The sequence below is a fragment of the Jaculus jaculus genome, chromosome 17 (genome assembly GCF_020740685.1).
Source record: "Jaculus jaculus isolate mJacJac1 chromosome 17, mJacJac1.mat.Y.cur, whole genome shotgun sequence".
NCBI classification, from domain to species: Eukaryota; Metazoa; Chordata; class Mammalia; order Rodentia; family Dipodidae; genus Jaculus; species Jaculus jaculus.
The window spans coordinates 18,825,430-18,847,431 of record NC_059118.1 but is presented as its reverse complement, the minus strand read 5'-3'; the positions used below and the strand labels follow the sequence as shown (position 1 = coordinate 18,847,431).

The 22,002-nt window shown below is 53.4% G+C and overlaps 1 protein-coding gene across 8 annotated transcripts in view; it reads left to right on the top strand.

Annotated features, from left to right (window-relative positions):
- Positions 1-22,002, top strand: part of Cacna2d2 (calcium voltage-gated channel auxiliary subunit alpha2delta 2) — a 174,182-nt gene that overhangs the window by 138,195 nt on the left and 13,985 nt on the right. For all 8 annotated transcript variants that reach the window (XM_004664283.3, XM_045136575.1, XM_004664282.2 and 5 more), the window contains exons 5-17: positions 10,285-10,329; positions 13,756-13,897; positions 16,765-16,896; positions 17,079-17,136; positions 18,054-18,104; positions 18,240-18,339; positions 18,507-18,665; positions 18,895-19,002; positions 19,093-19,171; positions 19,729-19,778; positions 19,966-20,055; positions 20,251-20,322; positions 20,519-20,593. In XM_004664283.3, the coding sequence (XP_004664340.1) occupies positions 10,285-10,329; positions 13,756-13,897; positions 16,765-16,896; positions 17,079-17,136; positions 18,054-18,104; positions 18,240-18,339; positions 18,507-18,665; positions 18,895-19,002; positions 19,093-19,171; positions 19,729-19,778; positions 19,966-20,055; positions 20,251-20,322; positions 20,519-20,593 (1,161 nt within the window). The remainder of the gene's footprint in view (positions 1-10,284; positions 10,330-13,755; positions 13,898-16,764; positions 16,897-17,078; positions 17,137-18,053; positions 18,105-18,239; positions 18,340-18,506; positions 18,666-18,894; positions 19,003-19,092; positions 19,172-19,728; positions 19,779-19,965; positions 20,056-20,250; positions 20,323-20,518; positions 20,594-22,002) is intronic.

Below are 22,002 nucleotides of genomic sequence, written 5' to 3'. Positions count from 1 at the left end.
CTGTCTACATAGTGAATTCCAGGTCAGTCTGGGCTAAAGCAGGACCCTACCTCAAAACAAACAAACAAACAACAACAACAACAAAAATCCCTTGGAGCTGGAGAGATGGCTCAATAGTTAAGGCACTTGCTTCAAAGCCTAAGGACCCAGATTCAATTCCCTAGTACCCATGAAAGCCAGATACACAAGGTGGCACATGCATCTAAAGCTTGTTTGCAGTAGCTAGAGGCCCTGGCATACCCACCATTCTCATTCTCTCTCTCTCTCAAGTAAATTTTTAAAAATGTTAAGAGTTCAGGGACAACCTGGGCTACATGAGACTTTGTGCCCAAACTAAAAGAAAAAAAAAAAAAAAGGTGGGTAGGGACAGAAAGAAAGGGAGTGGAGAAATAGCTCAGCTAGTAAAATCCTTACCTTGAAAGCATGAAAACATTAATTCCATCCCAAGAACTCACATAAGAAAATTAGAGTGTGGGGCTGGAGGGATGGCTTAGCAGTTAAGGCGCTTGCCTGCAAAGCCAGAGAACCCAGGTTTGATTCCCTAGAACCCACGTAAGCCAGATGCATGAGGTTGTACATGCATCTGGAGTTTGTTTGCAGCAGCTAGAGGTCCTGGCATGCCCAAACTCTCTCTCTCTCTCTCCCCCCTCAAATAAGTAAATAAATAATAAAATTTTAAAGAAAGAAAGAAAATGGGAGTGTGACAGTGCCCTCCAATCCTCCTGTTAGGGAGATGAAAATAGGCAGATCCCTGGGGGTTTTGCCAGTCAGCCAGTCCAAACTACTTGGTGAGTTCCAGGTCAGAGAAAGTCTGTCTTACAAAAATTACACAGCTCCTCAGGAATGACATCTGAGGTTGTCTTCTGGCCCCACACATGTGCACACGCATATACCTACACACCAGTGAAAAATAGAAAGAGAAGAAGGGACTGGAGAGATGATTCAGCACTTAAGGTACTTGCTTGCAAAGCCTAATGACCCAGGTTCTATTCCCCAGTATCCATGTAAAGCCAGATGCACAAAATGGTGCATGCATCTGGAATTCATTTGCAGTGGCAGGAGGCCCTGATGTATTCTCTTTCTCTCCCTCTCTCTCTCTTTCTCTCTCTCTCTCTTTCTCTCACTTTCTCTTCTCTTTTTCCTCTCAAATAAATAAACACTTTCTGTGGTTTTTTGAGGTAGGGTCTCACTCTAGCCCAGGTTTATCTGGAATTCACTATGGAGTCTCAGGGTGGCCTTGAACTCATGGTGATCCTCCTACCTCTGCCTCTCGAGTGCTGGGATTAAAGGCGTGCACCACCACACATGGCTAAATAATTTTTTTCTAATTTTTGAAAAGACAGAAGAAAAATAAATACACATGGCAACAACCACTCGCCCCTCAGACCAAGCTGCCACTTCCACATAACCCCTGCTTGGAAATTCCTTCTGCAAGGGCCAGCCCTGAGCGCACACTCGGGCCTGTGGTCTGACAACTGCTCCTTCCTGCATGATCCTCACGCCACAGAACACTTCTCTCCAGGGCGCTTCCTGCCCTTGTGTCTTTGCTTGTGCTCATCTCTGCTTAGAATACCCTCCATTCCTCCTAGAGACCCACGTCATCTGAAGCTCTGTCCTGTGGCCATCCAGGACCCTCCAGTTCTCCTCGTTTTTTTTCCCTGACCATTGCCTTCGACCCCCAGGCAGGCATGTGGGGCACACTCAGGAGTCGGGGATAAGGATCAGAAGAAGACCTGCCCTCTGCCTAGCTTCCCCACGCCCCCATTCCAAGCCCCACAGAGGGAGACAAAGAGGCTCACACAGACCTGGTTTCTCATCCTAGCTCTGCAGAAAACCCAAGATTTCCCAGGGTTGTCCTGCCAAGCCCGTGGACCCTGCATTTCAGCCATTCCCTGGAATAGAAATAGCTTTTTTGGGCTGGAGGATGGTTTAGTGGTTAAGGCATTTGCCTACAAAGCCAAGGCACCCAGGTGTGATTCCCCAGGACCCACAAAAGCCAGATGCACAAGGAGGCGCATGCATCTGGAGTTCGTTTGCAGTGGCTGGAGGCCCTGGTGCGCCCATTCTCCCTCCCTCCCTCTCTTTCTCTCTCTCTCTCTCCCCCCATTCCTCTTTCTCTGTCAAATAAATAAATAAGTAAAGATATTTTAAAAAGAAATAACTTATTCTAGGCCAGGATGGCCCCAAGGTTGTCTGCCAGGAAGGAGGGCCAGAGCTCAGGCACATGCAAGGTTTACTGAGAGATACTGCTCAAAAATCCACTCCAGGAGCTGGGGAGATGGCTCAGTCTGTAATGTGCTTGCCTTACAAGCATGAAGACCTGAGTTCAATCCCCGGTACTTACATAATTGCTGAGCATGGTGGCACGTATCCATAATCCCAGCGGTGGGGGAGGCAGAGACAAGTGGATCCCTGGAGCTTGTTAGCCAGTCAGCCTCGCTAAATCAATGAACTCTGAGCCATTGATAGACCCTGTCTCAAAAAGAGGTGGATGGGGCTGGAGAGATGGCTTAGCGGTTAAGCACTTGCCTGTGAAGCCTAAGGACCCCGGTTCGAGGCTCGGTTCCCCAGGTCCCACGTTAGCCAGATGCACAAGGGGGCACACACGTCTGGAGTTCGTTTGCAGAGGCTGGAAGCCCTGGCGCGCCCATTCTCTCTCTCTCTCCCTCTATCTGTCTTTCTCTCTGTGTCTGTCACTCTCAAATAAATAAATAAAAAATTAAAAAATAAAAAAGAGGTGGATGGGGGCTGGAGAGATGGCTTAGTGGTTAAGGCACATGCCTGCAAAGCCAAATGACCCAGGTTCGATTCCCCAGGACCCATGTAAGCCAGATGCACAAGGTGGTGCACGTGTCTGGAGTTTGTTTGCAGCAGCTGGAGGCCCTGGCACACCCATTCTCTCTCTGTCTATCTGCTTCCCCCCTCTGTCTCAACCAATAAAATTAAATAAAAAGTTTAAAAAAACAGGTGAAGCCAGGCATGGTGGCGCATGCCTTTAATCCCAGCACTCAGGAGGCAGAGGTAGGAGGATTGCTGTGAGTTCGAGGCCACCCTGAGAATACATAATGAATTCCAGGTCAGCCTGGGCTAGAGTGAGACCCTACCTCAAAAAACTTAAAAAAAAAAAAAAGAAAGAAAGAAAGAAAAGAAGAAGAGGTAGATGGCATACCTAAGGCTCATCCCCAAAGTTGTCCTCTGTCCTACACACACACACACACACACACACACACACACACACGCATACCTCCACACACAAATATAAACATGCATACACACTCAATGAAGTTTCTATGGTGTAGTGGTTATCACTTTCACCTCACACATATACACTCAGAAGAAAAAAAAATAAACTCCTACACACCAGGTCATAATCCTGTGGGGCTCTCTCATTTCCCCCCACTGGTGAAGACTGGCTGGCCTTGGTGTGACCTCTGAGGGGGCAGTCTGTGAGTCTGTGACCCTAGGAGCACAGCTGCAAGGTTGATGATGGAATGGTTCAGTTCTGATTGTTTCTGCCCTGGGCCTCGGGCAGGAGTGGGCCCTGGCTGACTACCCTCCTGCTTGACTGAAGGTGTCACAGCCATGGTGTGGTAACAGGTGGCACTGGCCCCAGCCTTGTTTGCCTGATGCCCCTTGCCCTCTTCCCACACCAGTCTACCAGTGAACCTGTCTGTCATTCTCCCTGTCTGAGATCCTCCTGTGGGGACTGTAGTCACCCCCTTCTTCCAGACTGCTATTCCCAGGAAGCATTGCTGTTGCTGTGACTGCCAGGCGGAGAGGCATTAGTGTTAATGGTGGCCCATTAGCCCACCAGCCAGCCAGGACTGCCAGGCTGCCAGGGTGGGGAGGGGGCACTAGTGAGGCTGTCCATGCCAGGGCTTGTAGGGACTGAGACTGGGGAAGGAATGGTAATTTTTTTAATATTTTGTTCATTATTTATTTACTTATTTGAGAGTGACAGACAGAGCAAGAAAGACAGAGAGAGAGAGAGAGAGAGAGAATGGGCACACCAGGGCCTCCAGCCACTGCAAACAAACTCCAGACACATGCGCCCCCTTGTGCATCTGGCTAACGTGGGTTCTGGGGAATCCAGCCTCAAACCGGGGTCCTTAGGCTTCACAGGCAAGTGCTTAACCACTAAGCCACCTCTCCAGCCCAGGAATGGTATTTTGTCCTTTGCAGGCACATCACTCGCCATGAATCTACAGCCTTCTCAATGACCTTCAGAAGGTGACAGTCACAGAGTCACATTCCTCCTCCAAACTCTGGCCTGAGCCACAGTCCCAGACCACATTCCTAGCCTCCAGCACTGGCCCTTCTCTCAGGAGCACTCTTACCCTCTGATTTAAAGGGCAAAGCCCAGGACTCCCCTTTCTAGCCACAACCCTGGGATTGCCCCCCTCACTGCCCACTTTCCGGCTCTATTGTGGATGGTACCCAGGCAAACGCCCCAGGTCAGTGGCCCATCTGTCTGACCCACTCGTGGCTCCTACAGACCAGGAGCCAGCAGACCTATGTCCTTACTGTCCACCACCTCTCCCTGGGGCCAGCCCAGTGCTCTGGTTGGTAGATTGACTAGCAGTGATGGTCGTACTTCTAAAAGGGGAAAGCGGCACCCAGCAGTTCTGGGCACAAAAGGGATGCTGGGCTCGTGTGAGCAGACTGGAATTCACTGTATGATCAGTAGGATGTGGATGTTCCTATGTCAACAGGGACCAGACATGGTACACACACACACACGTAACAAGACAAGTGGGGCCTTAGGGGATCCCAGAGTCTGTCAGGGTCAGAGCTGAGACTTGATCAAGGGATCAATGAGTGGAAGAAATTTAACCCCCCCCCCCCGCCCCCAGCCAGGCACAATGGTGCACGCCCTTAATCCCAGCACTCAGGAGACAGACGTAGGAGGATTGCCGTGAGTTCAGGGGTCAGGTAACCTGTAGCCAACAGCCCTGTCCACCTCAGACCTGGGGACACTAGCGTGACCGTGTTCCTGATGAGCAGGCGGCACCTCCCCTGGCTCTGCAGACAGGTCACAGGTGCTCTAGTGCCCATAACACTTAAGGTAGATGAAGATGCTTGGTGCCAACACCACAGTGTGCCAGTGTGGTGTGCCACCTAAGCTACTCTCTTCTTCCAGACTTCCAGGGAGGAACTGGGCCAAGGCATGGGTAAAGGAGGAGGGACAGGCCATTGGCCCCAGGACCTACAGCAAAAGACAAAAGCCTGCCTAGAGTGTGTGCTGGAGCCAGCAGCTCTGCCCAAGGAGGCTGGTCGGGGAGGTAATGGTCTGGGGAATCCAGAGAGAGGGCTATGAAGGCAGAACCAGGCTGGAAGAGATGACTGGACAGGACAGGTGGCCTCCTCAGCCTGTAAGTCCAACCCAGCCACAGGACCCATTGCCTGCCTCTGCCAAGCCAGCGACAGACGGCTCTCAGAAAACGGTCCTCTCACCTGAGCCAAGCTGGCAGTGTGCCAGGAAAGGAAGGCCCTGCACTCTTCCTGGTGTGGTTGGGTAGCTGTCTGGGCTCTGCACAAGGCTGGTGGGCAGGCAGCGGTCGTGTCTAGGCAGCCTTGGCATCTGTCTTGCAGAATGCTAAATCGGAATGACAACGACAGTGCCCCGCTCATGCCAGGCTGTCTCTATCAGCCTGCTCCCTAGGTGCCAACACCCTTCATGCCCTGCTGGGGTTGGCTCCTTCTGAGGAGCAGAGGCGTCATGCCATCACATGCACACCAAGCCCCACCTCTCACCTGCCAGCTGTGTACACGGCTTCATGTTGGGAGTCATGTGGGGGGGCTGGGAAGGTAACTCCCTTTGCCAAGCAAAATAGCCCCTGAAATAACACGGGAACAGAGGCCAGTGCAGTGGGGCAGACCCTGACAGACATGAAGGATACCCATTTCACCCCATCCAGGGGTCCTTCCCACACTCAGCCTCTTGAGGCTTTGTGTCTGCTCTCTGGGGAGACTCTGGCCGTAATTTGAACTGACGGGGCCTGGGAGGAGACAGCTTAGCTGTTAAGGCACTGGCGCACACCTTTAATCCCAGCACTCGGGAGACAGAGGTAAGAGGATCGCTGTGAGTTCAAGGCTAGCCTGAGACTACACAGTGAGTTTCAGATCAGTCTGGACTACAGTGAGATTCTACATCCAAAATAAATAAATAAAGGCACTTTGCTTGCAAAGCCTACTAGTCAAGGTTCAGTTACCCAGCTAGTCATGTTAAGCTCGATGGGCTTTTGTGTACAATTAGAGACCCTTTGTAACCCTGTGCACACACACACACACACACATGCATTGCAAATAAATATTGTTTTTGTTTTTCTTTCTTAAATACATTTATTTAAGAGAGAGAGAGAGATGGGCATGCCAGGGTCTCCAGCCACTGCAAACAAAGTCCAGACACGTGCGCCCCCTTGTGCATCTGGATTATGTGGGTCTTGGAGAAATCAAACCAGGATCCTTTGGCTTTGCAGGCAAATGCCTTAAGCGCTAAGCCATCTCTCCAGCCCTTTTTTGGTTTTTCGAGGTAGGGTCTCACTCTAGCTCAGGCTGGCCTGGAACTCACTATGTAGTCTCAGGGTGGCCTTGAACTCACAGTAATCCTCCTACCTCTGCCTCCCGAGTGCTGAGATTAAAGGTGTGTGCCACCATGCCCGGCTTAATTTTTTTTTTTTTTTAACTGAGGACCCTCTTCCAAGGCCTGTACACACATTCACTGGGCAGTCAGCCTCCTTGTTGCTTGGCCCAGGATGTGAGTCACTAAAGCCAACATTCTGGCACTGAGCAGGTACTAGAAGATGTAAGTCCTGGGGAACACACACACACACACATACACACACACACATGATGGCCTGTCCTCACACACACCTAGCTGGCTCCATGTCACATCACGCATAGCAGTCACACACAGATGTGCTCACCGTGCATTCTCATTATGACCTTGCCTGTTATTGCCCACACTCCTCTCTAAGGAAGGGGCAGAAGTGATGAGAGGAAGGACTGGAGAGATGGCTTAGCTGTTAAGCGCTTGCCTGTGAAGCCTAAAGACCCCGGTTCGAGGCTGGATTCCCCAGGACCCACGTTAGTCAGATGCACAAGGGGGCGCACATATCTGGAGTTTGTTTGCTATGACTGGAGACCCTGGCGTGCCCATTCTCTCTCTCCCTCTCCCTCTCCCTCTCTCTCTCTCTCTCTCTCTCTCTCTCTCTCTCTCTCTCTTTCGCTCTCTGTCTGTCGCTCTCAAACAAATTAGAAGTGATGAGAGGAGTCCTACCCACATGTATACAAACCCTAAGAGGCAGGAGGAGCCTACAGATCCCTGGGCCTCACCTGTAGTCTATAAGGCAATTTCTGGCAATTCCCTTTGTCCCTGATGCCACCAACACCAGAGCTTCTGCTGAGACCATGAAGCAGCGGGACAAACAAAGAAACAGAGACATGAGAGTAGATGAAGAGGTGCCCTCTCTCTCCCTACAGCTTGAGAGGGGAGCCCACAGCTCCTGGAGAGAGACCTGAGAATGACCAGACCCACCCATGCCCTTTCCCGTCCTTGCAGAAGGTTTGCCAAAAAAAAGTTGGCACGCAAAGCCCCAGGTTGTAATCTGCAGTCCTCCCACTGCGCCCGCCTGTTTTCATTACGGAGGAAAAGAGCATCAGAGCCGTGTTTATAACCCCCTTTTAGATAACAAATCACATTTTCTTTTCGTCTGCAAGTGTGTTGAATTGATATTTTTTTCCCCTCAGTTTAATGGGTTTGTGTGTTCAGGAATGATCTTCATCAACCGAAACTCCTTATTGTGTTTGATGTAATGTCAGCTTTCATTATGTGCTTCTGTCTGAGCCTCGTGCAGGGAAAGGCCGAGCCCCCTGGAGCCTGGGCCCCGCTCAGTCCCCTTACCCAGGACCACCTGGGGTCCTGCCTCCTTTACATGTAGGTGCATGGCAAATGTGGGTGAAGTTGGAGATGAGGTGAGAGGGCGGGTCAAAGCCCAGGTGGGAGCTGGAGAGATGGCTGAGTGGTTAAGGCATTTGCCTGTGAAGCATAAGGACCCAGGTTAAATTCCCCAGATCCCACATCAGCCAGATACACAAGATGGTGCATGTGTCTCGAGTTTGTTTGCACCGGCTACAGGCCCTGGTGCACCCAATCTCTTTCTTTCTCTCTCTAATAAATAAGTAAAAATAAATATTAAAGGGGGCTGGAGAGCTGGGCGTGGTGGTGTATGCCTTTAATCTTGGCACTTGGGAGGCAAGAGTAAGAGGATCGCCATGAGTTCAAGGCCACCCTGAGACTACATAGTGAATTCCAGGTCAGCCTGAGCTAGAGTGAGACCCTACCTCAAAAAACGAAAAAAAGGGGGGGGCTGGAGAGATGGCTTAGAAGTAAGGTACTTGCCTGAGAAGTCTAAGGACCCAGGTTCGATTCCCCAGTACCCACAGAAGCCAAATGCACAAGGTGGTGCATGTGTCTGGAGTTTGTTTGCAGTAGCTGAAAGCCCTGGCATGCCCATTCTCTTTCTCTGTCTGCCTCTTTCTCTCTCCAATAAATAAATAAATAAAATTAATAAAATTTTATCCAGCTTGGTGGCCTTTAATCCCAGCACTCAGGAGGCAGAAGTAGGAGGATTGCTCTGAGTTCAAGGCTACCCTGAGACTACATGGTGAATTCGAGGTCAGCCTGGGCTAGAGCAAAACCCTACCTCAAGAACTGAACAAAAAAAAAATTTTTTTTTGAGCCAAGCGAGGTAGCACACACCTTTAATCCCAGCACTCGGGAGGCAGAGGTAGGAGGATTGCCATGAGTTCAAGGCCACCCTGAGGCTACATAATGAATTCCAGGTCATCCCAGGCTCTTTGAGGACCTTACCTAAAAAAAAAAAAAAAAAAAAAATTTAAAGCCCAAGTGGGAAGCCTTCTTTGTCCCTGCCTTGGTTTCATTTGTATGTTTGGGTCACCAGAAGTGTCACACACAAAAGGACCCTTATCCTCTCAAGTCATGGCGGTACATTTTTATTTGTATCCAAGCATGGTGATAGGCATGCAGTCGCTGTTCCCGAATGCTTGAACCAAGTCACCATCTCCAACCAGTGGCCTGTATCCCCAAGGCTTCTGGTGAGACACAGCTTGGGACTGTCACCCAGAAACATTCCCCCGTAGTGAACGACTACAGCCGTGGCCACATACCCCATCACCAAGGCCCAGCCCTCCCCTGGAGTCATGAGGAGCCTGGGGCTCAGAGAGACCCACAGGGTCACAGAGCAAGTGAGCTCCAGTCAGGCCTTGGGCAGAGCGGCCATGGTGGCCTGCACCTCCATGGAGCAGGCCCATAGAAGCTGAGAGCTAGCTTGGTCACCACCTGCATTTTGTAGGCCACAAAGACACAGGCCTCAAATGTGTAAGGTCCCACTGGGTCATGCTGCGGGATTTGACTGCACAAAACAGCATTGATGAGCTCCTGGGAAGGGTGGCATGGACAGACAGTGGCCCTGGCCCTGGAGCCCACTGGGGCAAAGTGGGGTGGCCCCTCCTGAGCAAGCGGCATTTGCTTGACACCAGGCTCACCTTCTGGCGGCCTCTGTCAGCTGCGCTCGGTTCTGATTAAAGATCATTAAACATGAAATTAGCCCGTTTGTGTTACGGGTCCCCGGGGCGGCGGGTGATTATGACATGCAGATGGCCAAGAACCCAGGCGGCAGGCAGGCAGGCATGGGCCAGGACAGGCGGGCGGGCGGGCGGGCACACGTGAGCCCGGGCCACGGGCAGGCGTGTGGGCCCAGCTTTGTTTTCTCCCGCTCCTGTTGTGTGAACCCCATTGCATTTCACAACAAATCACAGATAATTAATAAGTACATGCCCGTAATGAGCAGGCTTTTTAATAGAAGAAATTGGAAGATGCAGTGTGAAGTCATTATTTTGCTGTTGCCCAAGCTCCGCTCTGATTTTCCATCTCCCTCACTCCCTGGCCCTGCCTCACGGTGTCTCAGTGGCCAAGCTGGCTCTGACCCTGCCCGAAGCCAGGCTGCAGTGCAGGGCCCTGGTCCCTGAGCCAGGCGAACCTGAGGTATGAAATACCCTGTGAGGGACCCTGTGGACAGCCCTAGTGGTGGGGCCAGGGTGCCCTGGACACTGCCTTTCCAGGAGGGAGCTCTAGGTGGACAAGGGAACATTCTCTGTTGCAGAAAAATCAAAGGGCCTATTCCAGACCTTGGGCCTAGGTTTCTGGGCTACATCTCAGGAGCCCCTAAGCTGTGAATGCTGAGGTTTCTCTCTCCTCACCAGGAGGAAGACATCATGTACTATGATGCCAAAGCCGACGCTGAGCTGGTAAGTGGCCCACCTTTGCTGTAGGGGGTCGGGGAGCTGTCAGAGCCACGCCCCTCTTTGAGATCTCAGTGGTCTCACCTATAAAGTAGGTGTTAAGAAGTGGTGCTCACCATTCTGAGCTCAACCCGGCAGAGTTGTGGTGGTTCAGACCTCCATCTCCCACAGCGCCCTAGAGGTCTGTGCCTCTGTGTATGACCCCTGTCTCTAGGCAGGGTGGTGAGGCATTGGTATAGGGAGGGACTCTGGGCACCGTGAGAGCAATGAGGAGCTTCTTAGAGGTGGGAGGTGGGGGCAGGGGGTGGTGATATGCAGGAACCTCTCCAGGCCAGAGCAGGTTCTCTTCCCTGTGAACACAGCAGCAGTGTGCAAATGACCTGTAGCCTCGCCTCACCATCAGCGCCCAGCTGAGTCCCTCAGTGGCCCTAGACACAAAGGCAGCCTTCTGCTGAGGATCGGTTCAGCTGCGGTCACCCCGAGACATGATGGCACTGGGCCTGAGTCACAATTGTTCTGCCTCCATGTCGTAGCAGACGAGGGCTGGACTGCCTAGTAAAATAGTGAGCTCTAAGCCGGGCATGGTGGTGCACGCCTTTAATCCCAGTGCTAGGGAAGCAGAGATAGGAGGATCACCATGAGTTCAAGGCCACCCTGAGACTGCATAGTAAATTCCAGATCAGCCTGGGCTAGAGTGAGTCCCTGCCTCAAAAAAAAAGAAAGAAAATGTAAGGTCTTCCCATCACCAGAAGACTGTAAAAGATGTCTATGACTATGAGGCAGGAGACTACAGAGAAAACAAGGTTTTCTATAGGTGCAGGTGCTTGAAATGGATATTATTGGGCGAACTAGTTAAGGTCCAAGCCCTCTTTCTGACTTCAGAGCAAAGTCGTTGGACACCACCGTCCCCTCTGTAAATAAAGGTATCCAAGAAGTGCAGTGTTTGGAACTGACCTGTGTTTGCCGGTGCAAAAGGCCCAAGACCCATTCTCTCTGTCCCAATCCTATAGACCATGAGGAAAGCAAGCAGAGATTTCCTGTGACACCAGAAAATAGAAAGGCTGGAAAAGATACCTGAGTAGGTAGCCGGGCATGGTGGTGCGCACCTTTAATCCCAGCACTTGGGAGGCAGAGGTAGGAGGATTGCTCTGAGTTCAAGGCCACCCTGAGACTACATAGTCATTTCCAGGTCAGCCTGGACTAGAGTGAGACCCTACCTCAAAAGAAAAAAATATATATATAGAAAAGATACCTGAGTAAGGAGCCAAGATGCCAAGCTGGGCCTAGGAGGGCCTTAGGGTGGGCAGGGGGCCGAGAAGAAGGAGGTGGGCTCAAGCAGGTGTGCTTCCCCTTGGCTGAGCTCCGTGGCTCCTAGAGAAATTGCTAAAATTAAAGCTGGAATCTGAAATTCAAATGAAGAGCGAACCTTTAATTAGACCCTGAATCTAATTCCTCACCCCCCTCGGCAGCGGGCTGTAATTTTAGCAATCAGTGCATTAAATATAAACCAGGAGACTGCAGTTGCCCACTGCATTGAGGCCCCAGGCTCAGAGTGGCACCGAAGGAGGGGCTCCCTGGCCATTTGGGTGCCCAGCCCCAACGAGCACATCTCTCTCTCTGGCAGCCCCCAGCTCTATGCAGGACCCCAACTCCGCCTCTAAATCCTTGACTCTGCTTCTAGCCCCTGCGGGGGGTGGGTGGGGGCCTCGGAACTGCCCAGCGAAGTAATGTCACTCTCTAGGAAGGGCGGGGCTGAGGTCGCTGAGGCCTGAAACCCAGCAAGGCCTAGTCAGGTCCCAGTGTAAATAACAGCACGGATACATTTGCCAAGTCTCCTGCTTGTTGTGTTGTTTTGTGTTTTAATCTTTGCCAGAGGTACAGTTAGAGATCTTTCTAGACCATTTACTTTTAAATTACCAGCCAGAAGGTGGGGGTGGGGGAAAGAAAAGGAAAGAAAAAGTTCGCCAGCTGATAGCTTATCAGAATGGAATCCAAATGTCACATTAGTTGGGAAAGTTGGGAGATTAAATTTTCCAGCGCCCTTCATCTGCCGCTGACATTTCGGGGGCTTTCTTCCCCCACACCTCCCCCTGCTCACAGCGGAGCTCGCGTAGCGCATGTCTGCCAGGCCACTGGCTCCCCGTGCCGCTGGCCTGGCTGCTCAGCGGCCGCCTGCCCTGGCTTTATCTAGCACCCAGGGGCCCCTCAGAGTGGGCAGTGGGTGGCGTACTAAGTCAAGGGCATTGGAGGGCAACAGACAACCTGACTTTCTCTTTCCAAAACCCAGCCTGAAGAGATGGCAAGGGGGGGTTGCTTGAGGGTATTTCAGAGCTGGGTCCCAGGGTGTGCAAAGCACGTCTGGCCAGCTAGAAAAACACAGTCTGGGCACACACCCCCGAGGCGAGAGCGCAAAAGGGAAGGGCTATTCCTGGCCACAGGGAAGAGACCCACGGGGGAGAGGAGATGAGAGGACCCTAAGCTGAGGGTGGCCACAGGGGTCTTGGATGGTGGTGAGCAAGTGTGTTGGAGGGTTCTGTCTCCCTTGCTTCCCTATCTGGCTTTTCACCATCTTCCCTCCCCCTGCTTGCACACCTGTGCAGGAGCCTGCATTTCCACACACACACACACACACACACACACACACACTCGGCTGCAGCATCAAGTCTGTAGTCACAGCCCTAATCCTGCCAGCCTGGAGTGGTAGGCGGGGGCGCACGGCGCATGCCCAGCCTGCCCGGCCAAGAGACGCCATAATTGGCACCTGTCAGGCGGCTGCAGCTCATTTTAGAAAATCAACGGGGGGCACTTCCAGCCCTGCCGCTAGCAGACATGGCAGACCCTCCCCTCCCTCTGTACGTCACCCACACAGACTCCATGCTGGGCCCCCCACCCCAGAGCATGTCTTCCCAGGTCTGACCCCCCACTCAAGCCCCTAGGGCTGTCCCGTAGGGGGTGATGTCGCTGGCCCAGATGGGGCGTGTTGGGCCACAGAGCTCCTGGGAGGGACTGCTGAGGCCCCTTGCAATTGTGCAAGATTATGTCATTCATCCGGAGCAGAAGTCGAGCCTGCAGCCTGCTTCTTCTCGGCCTCCTCCGCTCACAACCAGCTTTCAAGAATGTGGGGGATGGGTCGGTGGGTTTTGGTTTTAGTTGAGCTTTGGTAAATACATGGTGGGTGGGGTGGGGCAAGGAAGGGCAGATGGGAGTCACAAGCCTGCTGAGTGAGGGGGTCCATACTCTTAGGTCCACCCGTTCCTGTGTCTGTCCATCCATCTATCTCTCTGTCTCTAGAGGACTACAGACAACCCAAGCAGCCTCTGTCCTTGAGTTGCCCCATCTCCTGGACTCTGGCCCTCCCTGTCCCCACCTGCAGGCCTGACCAGCCTACTCCCCACTTTGCAGCCGTGACACTGATGGGGGGGGTTTCTGCAGGATGACCCTGAGATTGAGGATATGGAGAGGGGATCCAAGACCAGCACCCTAAGGCTGGACTTCACTGAAGACCCAAACTTCAAGAACAAGGTCAACTATTCATACACGGCCGTGCAGATCCCCACGGACATCTACAAAGGCTGTGAGTGTGAGAGCGATCGGGACCTCCCCCCCACACACACCCACATGGGGCGCCACCCAGGCCTTCCCAGGTCCCTAGGGATGGAGCTAGTGCCATCGACTCGTTTCTTAAGAGTTGCCTACACACAGGCCTTCAGCCATTCTCAGCTGAGCCTGAGGGGTAAACCCTCAACAGGTCCCAGAATCCAGCCTCTCCCCCTGTGCTTGCCTGGTCACCAGCTGTGTGGGCAACACACATCCCACCCAAATGCGTGCACACATGCACCGCTTCCTGATGCTGGGCCGAGTCCTCCAACGTACCTCCTGGCCCCTAGTCCCCATTCCCTGGCCCCATTAAGAGGGGCTGAGATGCAGCCACCTGTCAGGTGGACACAGGTTAAGAGACAGTGAGCCACGTGTCACAGATACCCGCTTACCCCACACTGCTTTCTTGGACCAGAGCCAAGGGACTAGGAGCTAGTGTCTGGCCCAGAGAAGCCAGGATGTATGGGCAGTGGGTAGCAGGAAGAGATGGTTGCAATTTCAAGCTCTGGGGACAGCTCTGCCCAGTGCTGCACCAGGTCGTTGCAGCTGGAAGAATTTGTCAAGGCGCGAGGAACTTCTTAAACATCTATCTCAAGTGATGTAAGGAGAAAGAGGCCAAAAGCCAAACACCGGATAGGGAACTCCAACAGGCAGATTGATACCACCTATTGATTCTGACACAATCCTGGCACCTACTAGGCAACCTCAGACTCCACTCGGCCAGGGGCCCCGAGAAAGAGGCAGAGCTGCTACGTAGATTCCAGAAAGCAGGGGATCCCAGGGTCCTCAGGGAAGCCCCTGCCACCCTCAGCATGAGCCAGACCTAAGTGACCTCAGGGGGGTGAGGCCCCTCCTCCCCACCCCCTATAGGCTGCCCGCAGGCCACCTGCCCGAACCAGCGGAGAGGCACTATCGCAGGCGGGCACGCTAATTAAAACAGGAGCCACACCGCCCTCCCCAGTCACCCCTCGCTACCCACACAAATTACATTTTATATGTTTTTTATTTACTGTGTCACTTTTAATTAAATCTGTAATCGCCCGCCTGAGGGGGCATGGTCCCCATTCCCCAGCTCGGGACGATGTGAGAGCGCGTGCACGTGGATACGGGGGTGTGCGCGCGCGGGGAGGAGCGGTGGGCCCGTGCTGGGGTGAGGATGTTCGCATCAGTGTCCTGCATGTGGCACATGAGATGCCCGCAGGGACCTGGAGCAGGGGGACCCTCCTCTGCTAGCAGCCAGAGAGGAAGACTGAGGCCCAGTAAGGGGCAGGCAGTGCCAAGCAGACTCCCAGAACAAATGGTAGTGTGTGAAACATTTGAAGGCCTGTCTTCATTTTTTTCCTTAAAGAGAAAAATAGAAATTGCCCAACTCACTAAGCTTCTAAATCAGAAACAGGACCATAACACGGCACTCAATAGGCAGAACCAATGGTAAGAAATGGGCTGTTTTCACACTGTGGTCAGTTAAGGGGGGAGGGCCACGTGGCCAGAGCAAGGCCATCGAGAGCAGGAAAGGAGTAGGGCAGCAGCAGGACACGGCAGAGCCCCCCACACAGATGAAGAGTGCAGGAGGGGGAGGGGGCTAGCGTGTGTCACATCGCTGGGCTGCAGGCAGAGCCGTGAGAGATTGCAGATGACAGCTCATCTGCTCTAAAAAGAGCACAGCCTTTCGAAAGCCTCTGAGTCTCACTTTGGACCGTCTTTGGGAGGGATCATAGTGGAGACAATGGCAGGCTGTCACCTGCAAAAAAAAAAAAAAGGGGGGGATAAACTAGAAAGAAGTAGCAGCAGTCTGTTTTTTCTGAGTATCCAGGGACAAGTATACAAGAGCATGCCCCGCCCACCTGCCCCCAACACACACACACACACACACACACACACACACACACACACACACACACGGAGCAGACTTAGGGCTGCCCTGAGTTATGGGGAAGGAGGGCACCAAGTTGGATGGGCAGTGAAATGGAGAGCAGCTTTGTTCTGTGATAATATGGAGGGGGTAGATCTGGCCCAGAGGGTCACACATACGAAGCTACCGGGTTTAGGGAAAAGAGGATGGAGGTAAGGAACGGTGTGAGAGCAAGACCCCACCGGTGGTGTCCCGGATGTGTGAGCCTGTATGTGTTGCCAGGACAGGTGGGTCTGGGAGTGAGGGTGGCGGGGGAGTCCCACATTTACCTGTAAACATAGAGGTTAGAGACAGGAATGCCTGCTGAGGGTCTAGCCCATACATACCTGTACATGTGTGTGGGTGAGTACACGTGCCAGGGTAAGAGCAGGATCCTGGCACCGCCCCTGCCCGTCCAACAGCCCCCACCTCTGCCCCTGCCTGCCCCTGGCCTCAGATGATTAATCATGGAGCTGAGTGGCTTCCAGCTTATCAGGTACCTTAATAGCTGAATAATTCCAGCCCCATCAGTGGGCCCTTAATTGCTTTCTTGTGGCTGCGGCCTGGAGTGCATGCTGAGTGGGTGAGCTCCCCGGGGGACCAGCTTCAGGCTCCAGGCAGCATGCTGGATGCGGACTGACTCGCCGCTCCCTGATACTTGGGCAGCCCCTCTTCCAGGGGTATAGCCCTGCCTGATCAGTGGGGCCCAGCTAAGGGGCCCAACTAGGCTGAGAAGGTTCCTTTGACAATTTGGAGGGCTGACAACCAGGAAGTCTTCCTGAGGAGCTGGTGTGGACTCTGTGGAGACCCACAAAAGCAGGGACAATTTAGAAGGGCAAAGAGTAAGGGACACCTTCAAAGCTAAGGGCTTGAACATGAGTGTCGTGGAGGCAGGCTTGGTAGGGGACAGCCCAGGGCTCCCCATCCAGACCTTCTGCCTTCCCACCCCTCAGCCACCGTCATCCTCAATGAGCTCAACTGGACAGAGGCCTTGGAGAATGTATTCATGGAGAACCGCAGACAAGACCCCACACTGCTCTGGCAAGTCTTCGGCAGCGCCACCGGAGTCACCCGCTACTATCCAGGTAGGTGGCAGCCTGACCATCTAGCACCCACCTTGCTCCATCCCCCTAGCCCATCCATCCTAAGTTGCATGGGGTGCAGTGACCCGCCTCCCCCCCCCCCCCCGTCATTCCTGCAAGGCCTGTCTGCCCAGATAAGGCCCTTCCTTCCCTGCCAGTCCTCTTGATCCTCCCTCCTTCCACAGCCACTCCATGGCGAGCCCCCAAGAAGATTGACCTGTACGATGTGCGAAGGAGACCCTGGTGAGTGAGCAGGGAGGGGCTAGGCAGGGACACCCCCTCAGCTCCCTACCTCTCCTGCCTGCTCCCCTCCCTCCCAATATCCAGGCCTCCGAGCAGGGTGCAGCCAGCTCTATCCAATTTTCATTTCACACATCGTTGCCACTGGAAAATGGATCCCATCACCCAGGCAGGCCTCCCAGCTGCCTCTGCTCCCCCACCCCACCACCCCATTTACCACCCAGTTCTCCCACCCCCCCCCCAGGACTCAGAAATCAGACCAACGGGGGTGTTCCCAAGAGTGGATACAGCCTATGGCAGGTCAGGGGTTAGCCAACCGTGGCTGCCCCACCTAGTGAAGCCCTGGATACCCTACCCTCTGCCGCCTATCTTCTGCTCTGCCCCTCCCATAGAACCCCATGACCTTTCCTTCCTGCCCCACCAATACAAGGCTTAGGGCCTTCCTTAGGGCCTCGAGGTGGGGCAAAAAGCTACCAAAACCAAGGATCTGCCTCCAGCCCTCTCTGCACATCACCTCCTCCTCCATCACCAGCACCCTTTTGTGATTGCTTACTTGCTGAGGGACCAGATCACGCATGTGGTGGGAAGGGACTGCCTATGTTATTAAGCATGATCTTCCCCGTGGCCAGACCCTGTCCCTTGAAGGAGATACTCAGTAGAAACACATGAATCAATACGTGGGTGATGGCCAGGCATGGTGGCGCCTGCCTTTAATCCCAGCCCTTGGGAGACAGAGATAGAAGGATCGCTGTGAGTTCAAGGCCACCCTGAGACTCCATAGTGAATTCCAGGTCAGCCTGAGCTAGAGTGAGACCCTACCTCAAAAGATCAAAACAGAAAAAAACTTTGTGGGTGAGGGGAAGGAGGACCCCACAGGTCTTGGGCCAGGGGGCTGGTCCTAACAGGCTTCTCACGGGCAGGTATATCCAGGGGGCCTCGTCGCCCAAGGACATGGTCATCATCGTGGATGTGTGAGTGAGCATTACAGGCTGGTAAAACAGGGAGGGGGCTGGGGCTGGACTGCGCTGCCTGGGAATATTATGGGAGAAGGGCAGAAGCAACCTGAGCCCCCCCACACACACGTGGCCCCTGCCTGACCTCTCTAGGAGTGGCAGTGTGAGTGGCCTGACCCTGAAACTGATGAAGACATCAGTCTGCGAGATGCTAGACACGCTCTCTGATGACGACTATGTAAATGTGGCCTCGGTAAGTGTGGGGGGCCGGGGAGGGAGGCAAACCGAGAACTGCTCATCCCTCCCCCCACCACACACACACATACCCCGGAGCTTCACCCTTGACCAACACCAGCTCCATGTACCAACTGCCACCCTGGCCAGCCAGAGGTCACTCACCACCCGCCCCCGTCCCCGCAGTTCAACGAGAAGGCGCAGCCCGTGTCTTGCTTCACGCACCTGGTCCAGGCCAATGTACGCAACAAGAAGGTGTTCAAGGAAGCTGTGCAGAGCATGGTGGCCAAGGGCACCACAGGCTACAAGGCCGGCTTCGAGTATGCCTTCGACCAGCTGCAGAATGTGAGCCTCGGGGGCGGGCAAATGAGTGACCAGGGGTGGGCAAGGGCCCAAGTGTAGTGTCATGGAGAAATCAAGATGGATGGACTTGTTAGCACCAAGCAGGCAGCTTAACACAGATAACACCATCTGCTGTAGAGGAGGAGGGGCAAGCTCACTGGGGGGGAGGGAGGCTGTGCCCCGGACGAGAGAGATTTGAGGACCACCTGACACCATGCTCGTCCCTGCGCAGTCCAACATCACCCGGGCCAACTGCAATAAGATGATCATGATGTTCACGGACGGCGGCGAGGATCGGGTGCAGGACGTCTTTGAGAAGTATAACTGGCCCAACCGGACGGTGAGTCCGGGCCCGAGCACAGGGGAGGGGCTGTCTTTGAAAGGCCACCGTGGTAACTTCAGTCCCCCCCTCCCCCGGACACACACACAGGTGCGTGTGTTCACCTTCTCCGTAGGGCAGCACAACTACGATGTCACGCCCCTGCAGTGGATGGCCTGCACCAACAAAGGTATACCTCTTCCAATGTCACCACCAGAGGGCCTGCCCGCCCTCTTCTGCTTCCCAGCGCTCTGATCAGCTGCTGTCTGTCTGCCCTTCCGTGTATGTGGTTGTCCATTCCTCCGTCTCACGGCTTAGCTTGTCCATCTGAGCATCTTTCTGCTCATATGACTGGATGTCCACTGTCCGTCCGTCTCGCAGTTTATCCCTCCCTTTGTCTTTTTTGCTAGTCAATCCATCTCTCTGAGTTTGGGTAGACACTGCAATGTTGCTGCCATCTTAGCATCAGGTTCCTTCTTCCCCCACCCTGTCTCTTGTCTGCCAACCACCACCACCTCTGCCACTCCTGTAGACACTCCTTCCTCTTGCCCAGCCTCGGACCTGGTGCTCGGGACATGGTAGGCAGCACAGAGGGAAAATGCGTTTGGGAAAAGTAACAGTAAAGAACAGAGAACCCTGTGGGGCAAGTCAGAGCTGCAGACATACCCCAGGGGGTTGCACTCCCTGCGTGGGTCCCTGCAGCGCCAGCCAGGCCCACCTCCCTCTCTCTCTCTCCTCCCTTCCCAGGTTACTATTTTGAGATCCCTTCCATCGGAGCCATCCGCATCAACACGCAGGTGAGGCAGTGGGGGAGGATGCTTCTCTCGGCCTCTCCTTTCCCTCCCTTTGCTCTGTGCCTTTCCCTGCTGTGGGCTGAAAGCGCCCCCTGGTGGTGTCTATGGCATACTACTGAAGTGTAGGGAAGCAGAAAAAAGAGAGAGTTGGGAAGAGTCCCTGAGGATCTTGCTGCCCTCCCCTCCCCAGGAATATCTAGATGTGTTGGGCAGACCCATGGTACTGGCAGGCAAGGAAGCCAAGCAGGTTCAGTGGACCAACGTGTATGAGGATGCACTGGTAAGGCTTCTGGGCAAGGAAGGGGAGCTGGCAACTACCCCCCAAGCATGTGCCCACAGGACCAAAACCCCTGGGGATTGACCAAGCAGACGAAAAAATATGGCTAGCCTATGCCTGAGCCCCTTCCCTGGACACATACTTCAAGCGTGGGCGGGGTTGGCCCCAGGACACTCCATCCTACTCTTTTCCCTTCAGGGGCTGGGGTTGGTGGTCACAGGGACTCTCCCTGTTTTCAACCTGACACAGGATGGTCCTGGGGAGAAAAAGGTGAGATATCTGCCCACTGGGGGAAGGGCCGGGCATGCCTGGAAAGGGTTGGGCACGCCTGTGGCAAGTCTGGGGACAGAGGAGGGATAGGGTACCCCGTGAGACCAGCTTGAGACCTTGGCTGTAAGGCCAGGGGCAGGGAACTCCGCCGTGAACTTGAGCCCATTACAGCCCTCCCCAATGCCTCTGCTCCCAGAACCAGCTAATCCTGGGCGTGATGGGCATCGACGTGGCTCTAAATGACATCAAGAGGCTGACTCCCAACTACACGGTGAGTGTCCACTCCGCCTGCGTAGCTGCCCTGCTCTATGTCCCACACTGACACAAGCCAGGTTCCTGGCTCAGCAGAGGAAACATGGGGGGGGTGCCTCCATAGGGAACTCTTAAGTTCAGGGAATTAAGGAAGGCTTCCAAACGGGTGACCTGGGGTTCAGAACTGGAGCCATCAACCTTTCCACAGAGCCAAACAGTGAATATTTTGGGCTTCGCTGGCCCAAATACTCATTTCCTACTCTCATTCTCTATTTTGTGGAAGTAGCTACAGATAAAACATGAACACATGGGCAGAGCTATGGTCCATATAGTTTTATTGGTAGATACTGATATTTGAATTTCAGATAATTTTCACATCATAAAATAGAATTCTCCCTTTGAATTATTTTTTCCCAACAATTTAAAAACAGAGGGGCTGGAGAGATGGCTCAGAGGTCAAAGGTGCTTTCTCAGCAAAGCCTGCTGGCCAGGGTCCAGTTCTCTAGCACCCACAGAAAGCCAGACACAAAAGTGGTGCATGAGTCCAGACTACCTAGGCAGCAAGAGACCAGCAAGCACATGTGTGCATGTGCAAACACACATGCACACTAATTAAATAAAATAAAATAAAATAAAATAAAATAAAACCTGTTTGCGGCTCACAGCCATATTATAGCAACAGGCGACGAGCCAAATTCAGCCCTGCGCAGAGGCGGAGGCAGGATTAGGGGTCAGAGACATTAGAGGCAGTGGGAACTCTGAGTAAAAGACTGAAAGTGAGGGCTGGAGAGATGGCTTAGCGGTTAAGCGCTTGCCTGTGAAGCCTAAGGACCCTGGTTCGAGGCTCGATTCCCCAGGTCCCGTGTAAGCCAGATGCACAAGGGGGCGCATGCGTCTGGAGTTCGTTTGCAGTGGCTGGAGGCCCTGGCGCGCCCATTCTCTCTCTGCCTCCTTCTCTCTGTCACTCTCAAATAAATAAACAAACATTTTAAAGAATTAAAAGAAAAAGACTGAAAGTGAGCCGGGCGTGGTGGTGCACGCCTTTAATCCCAGTACTCGGGAGGCAGAGGTAGAGGACGAGGCCACCCTGAGACTCCATAGTGAATTCCAGGTCAGCCTGGGCTAGAGCAAGACCCTACCTCAAAAAACAAAACCAAAAAAAAAAAAAAAAAAGACTGAAAGTGAAAAACAGAATATTGCCAGGAAACGGGGTGTGGTGGCAGTGTGGCTGTCCTTAGCCTGGGGTTACAGAGCATGGCTGTCAGCTGTGAAAGGGGAGGGGGGGACAGGAAGGTAAAACATTAGTGACAGCAACTTTTAGCCTGCGTTAGAGGAAGCCCCTGCCTGGCTGTGAGAAGGCAGAGCCTATAGCATGTATCCACGTACAGTGAGAAAGTTGTGTCAGAGGGAAGGGCTGAGCCCAGGTTC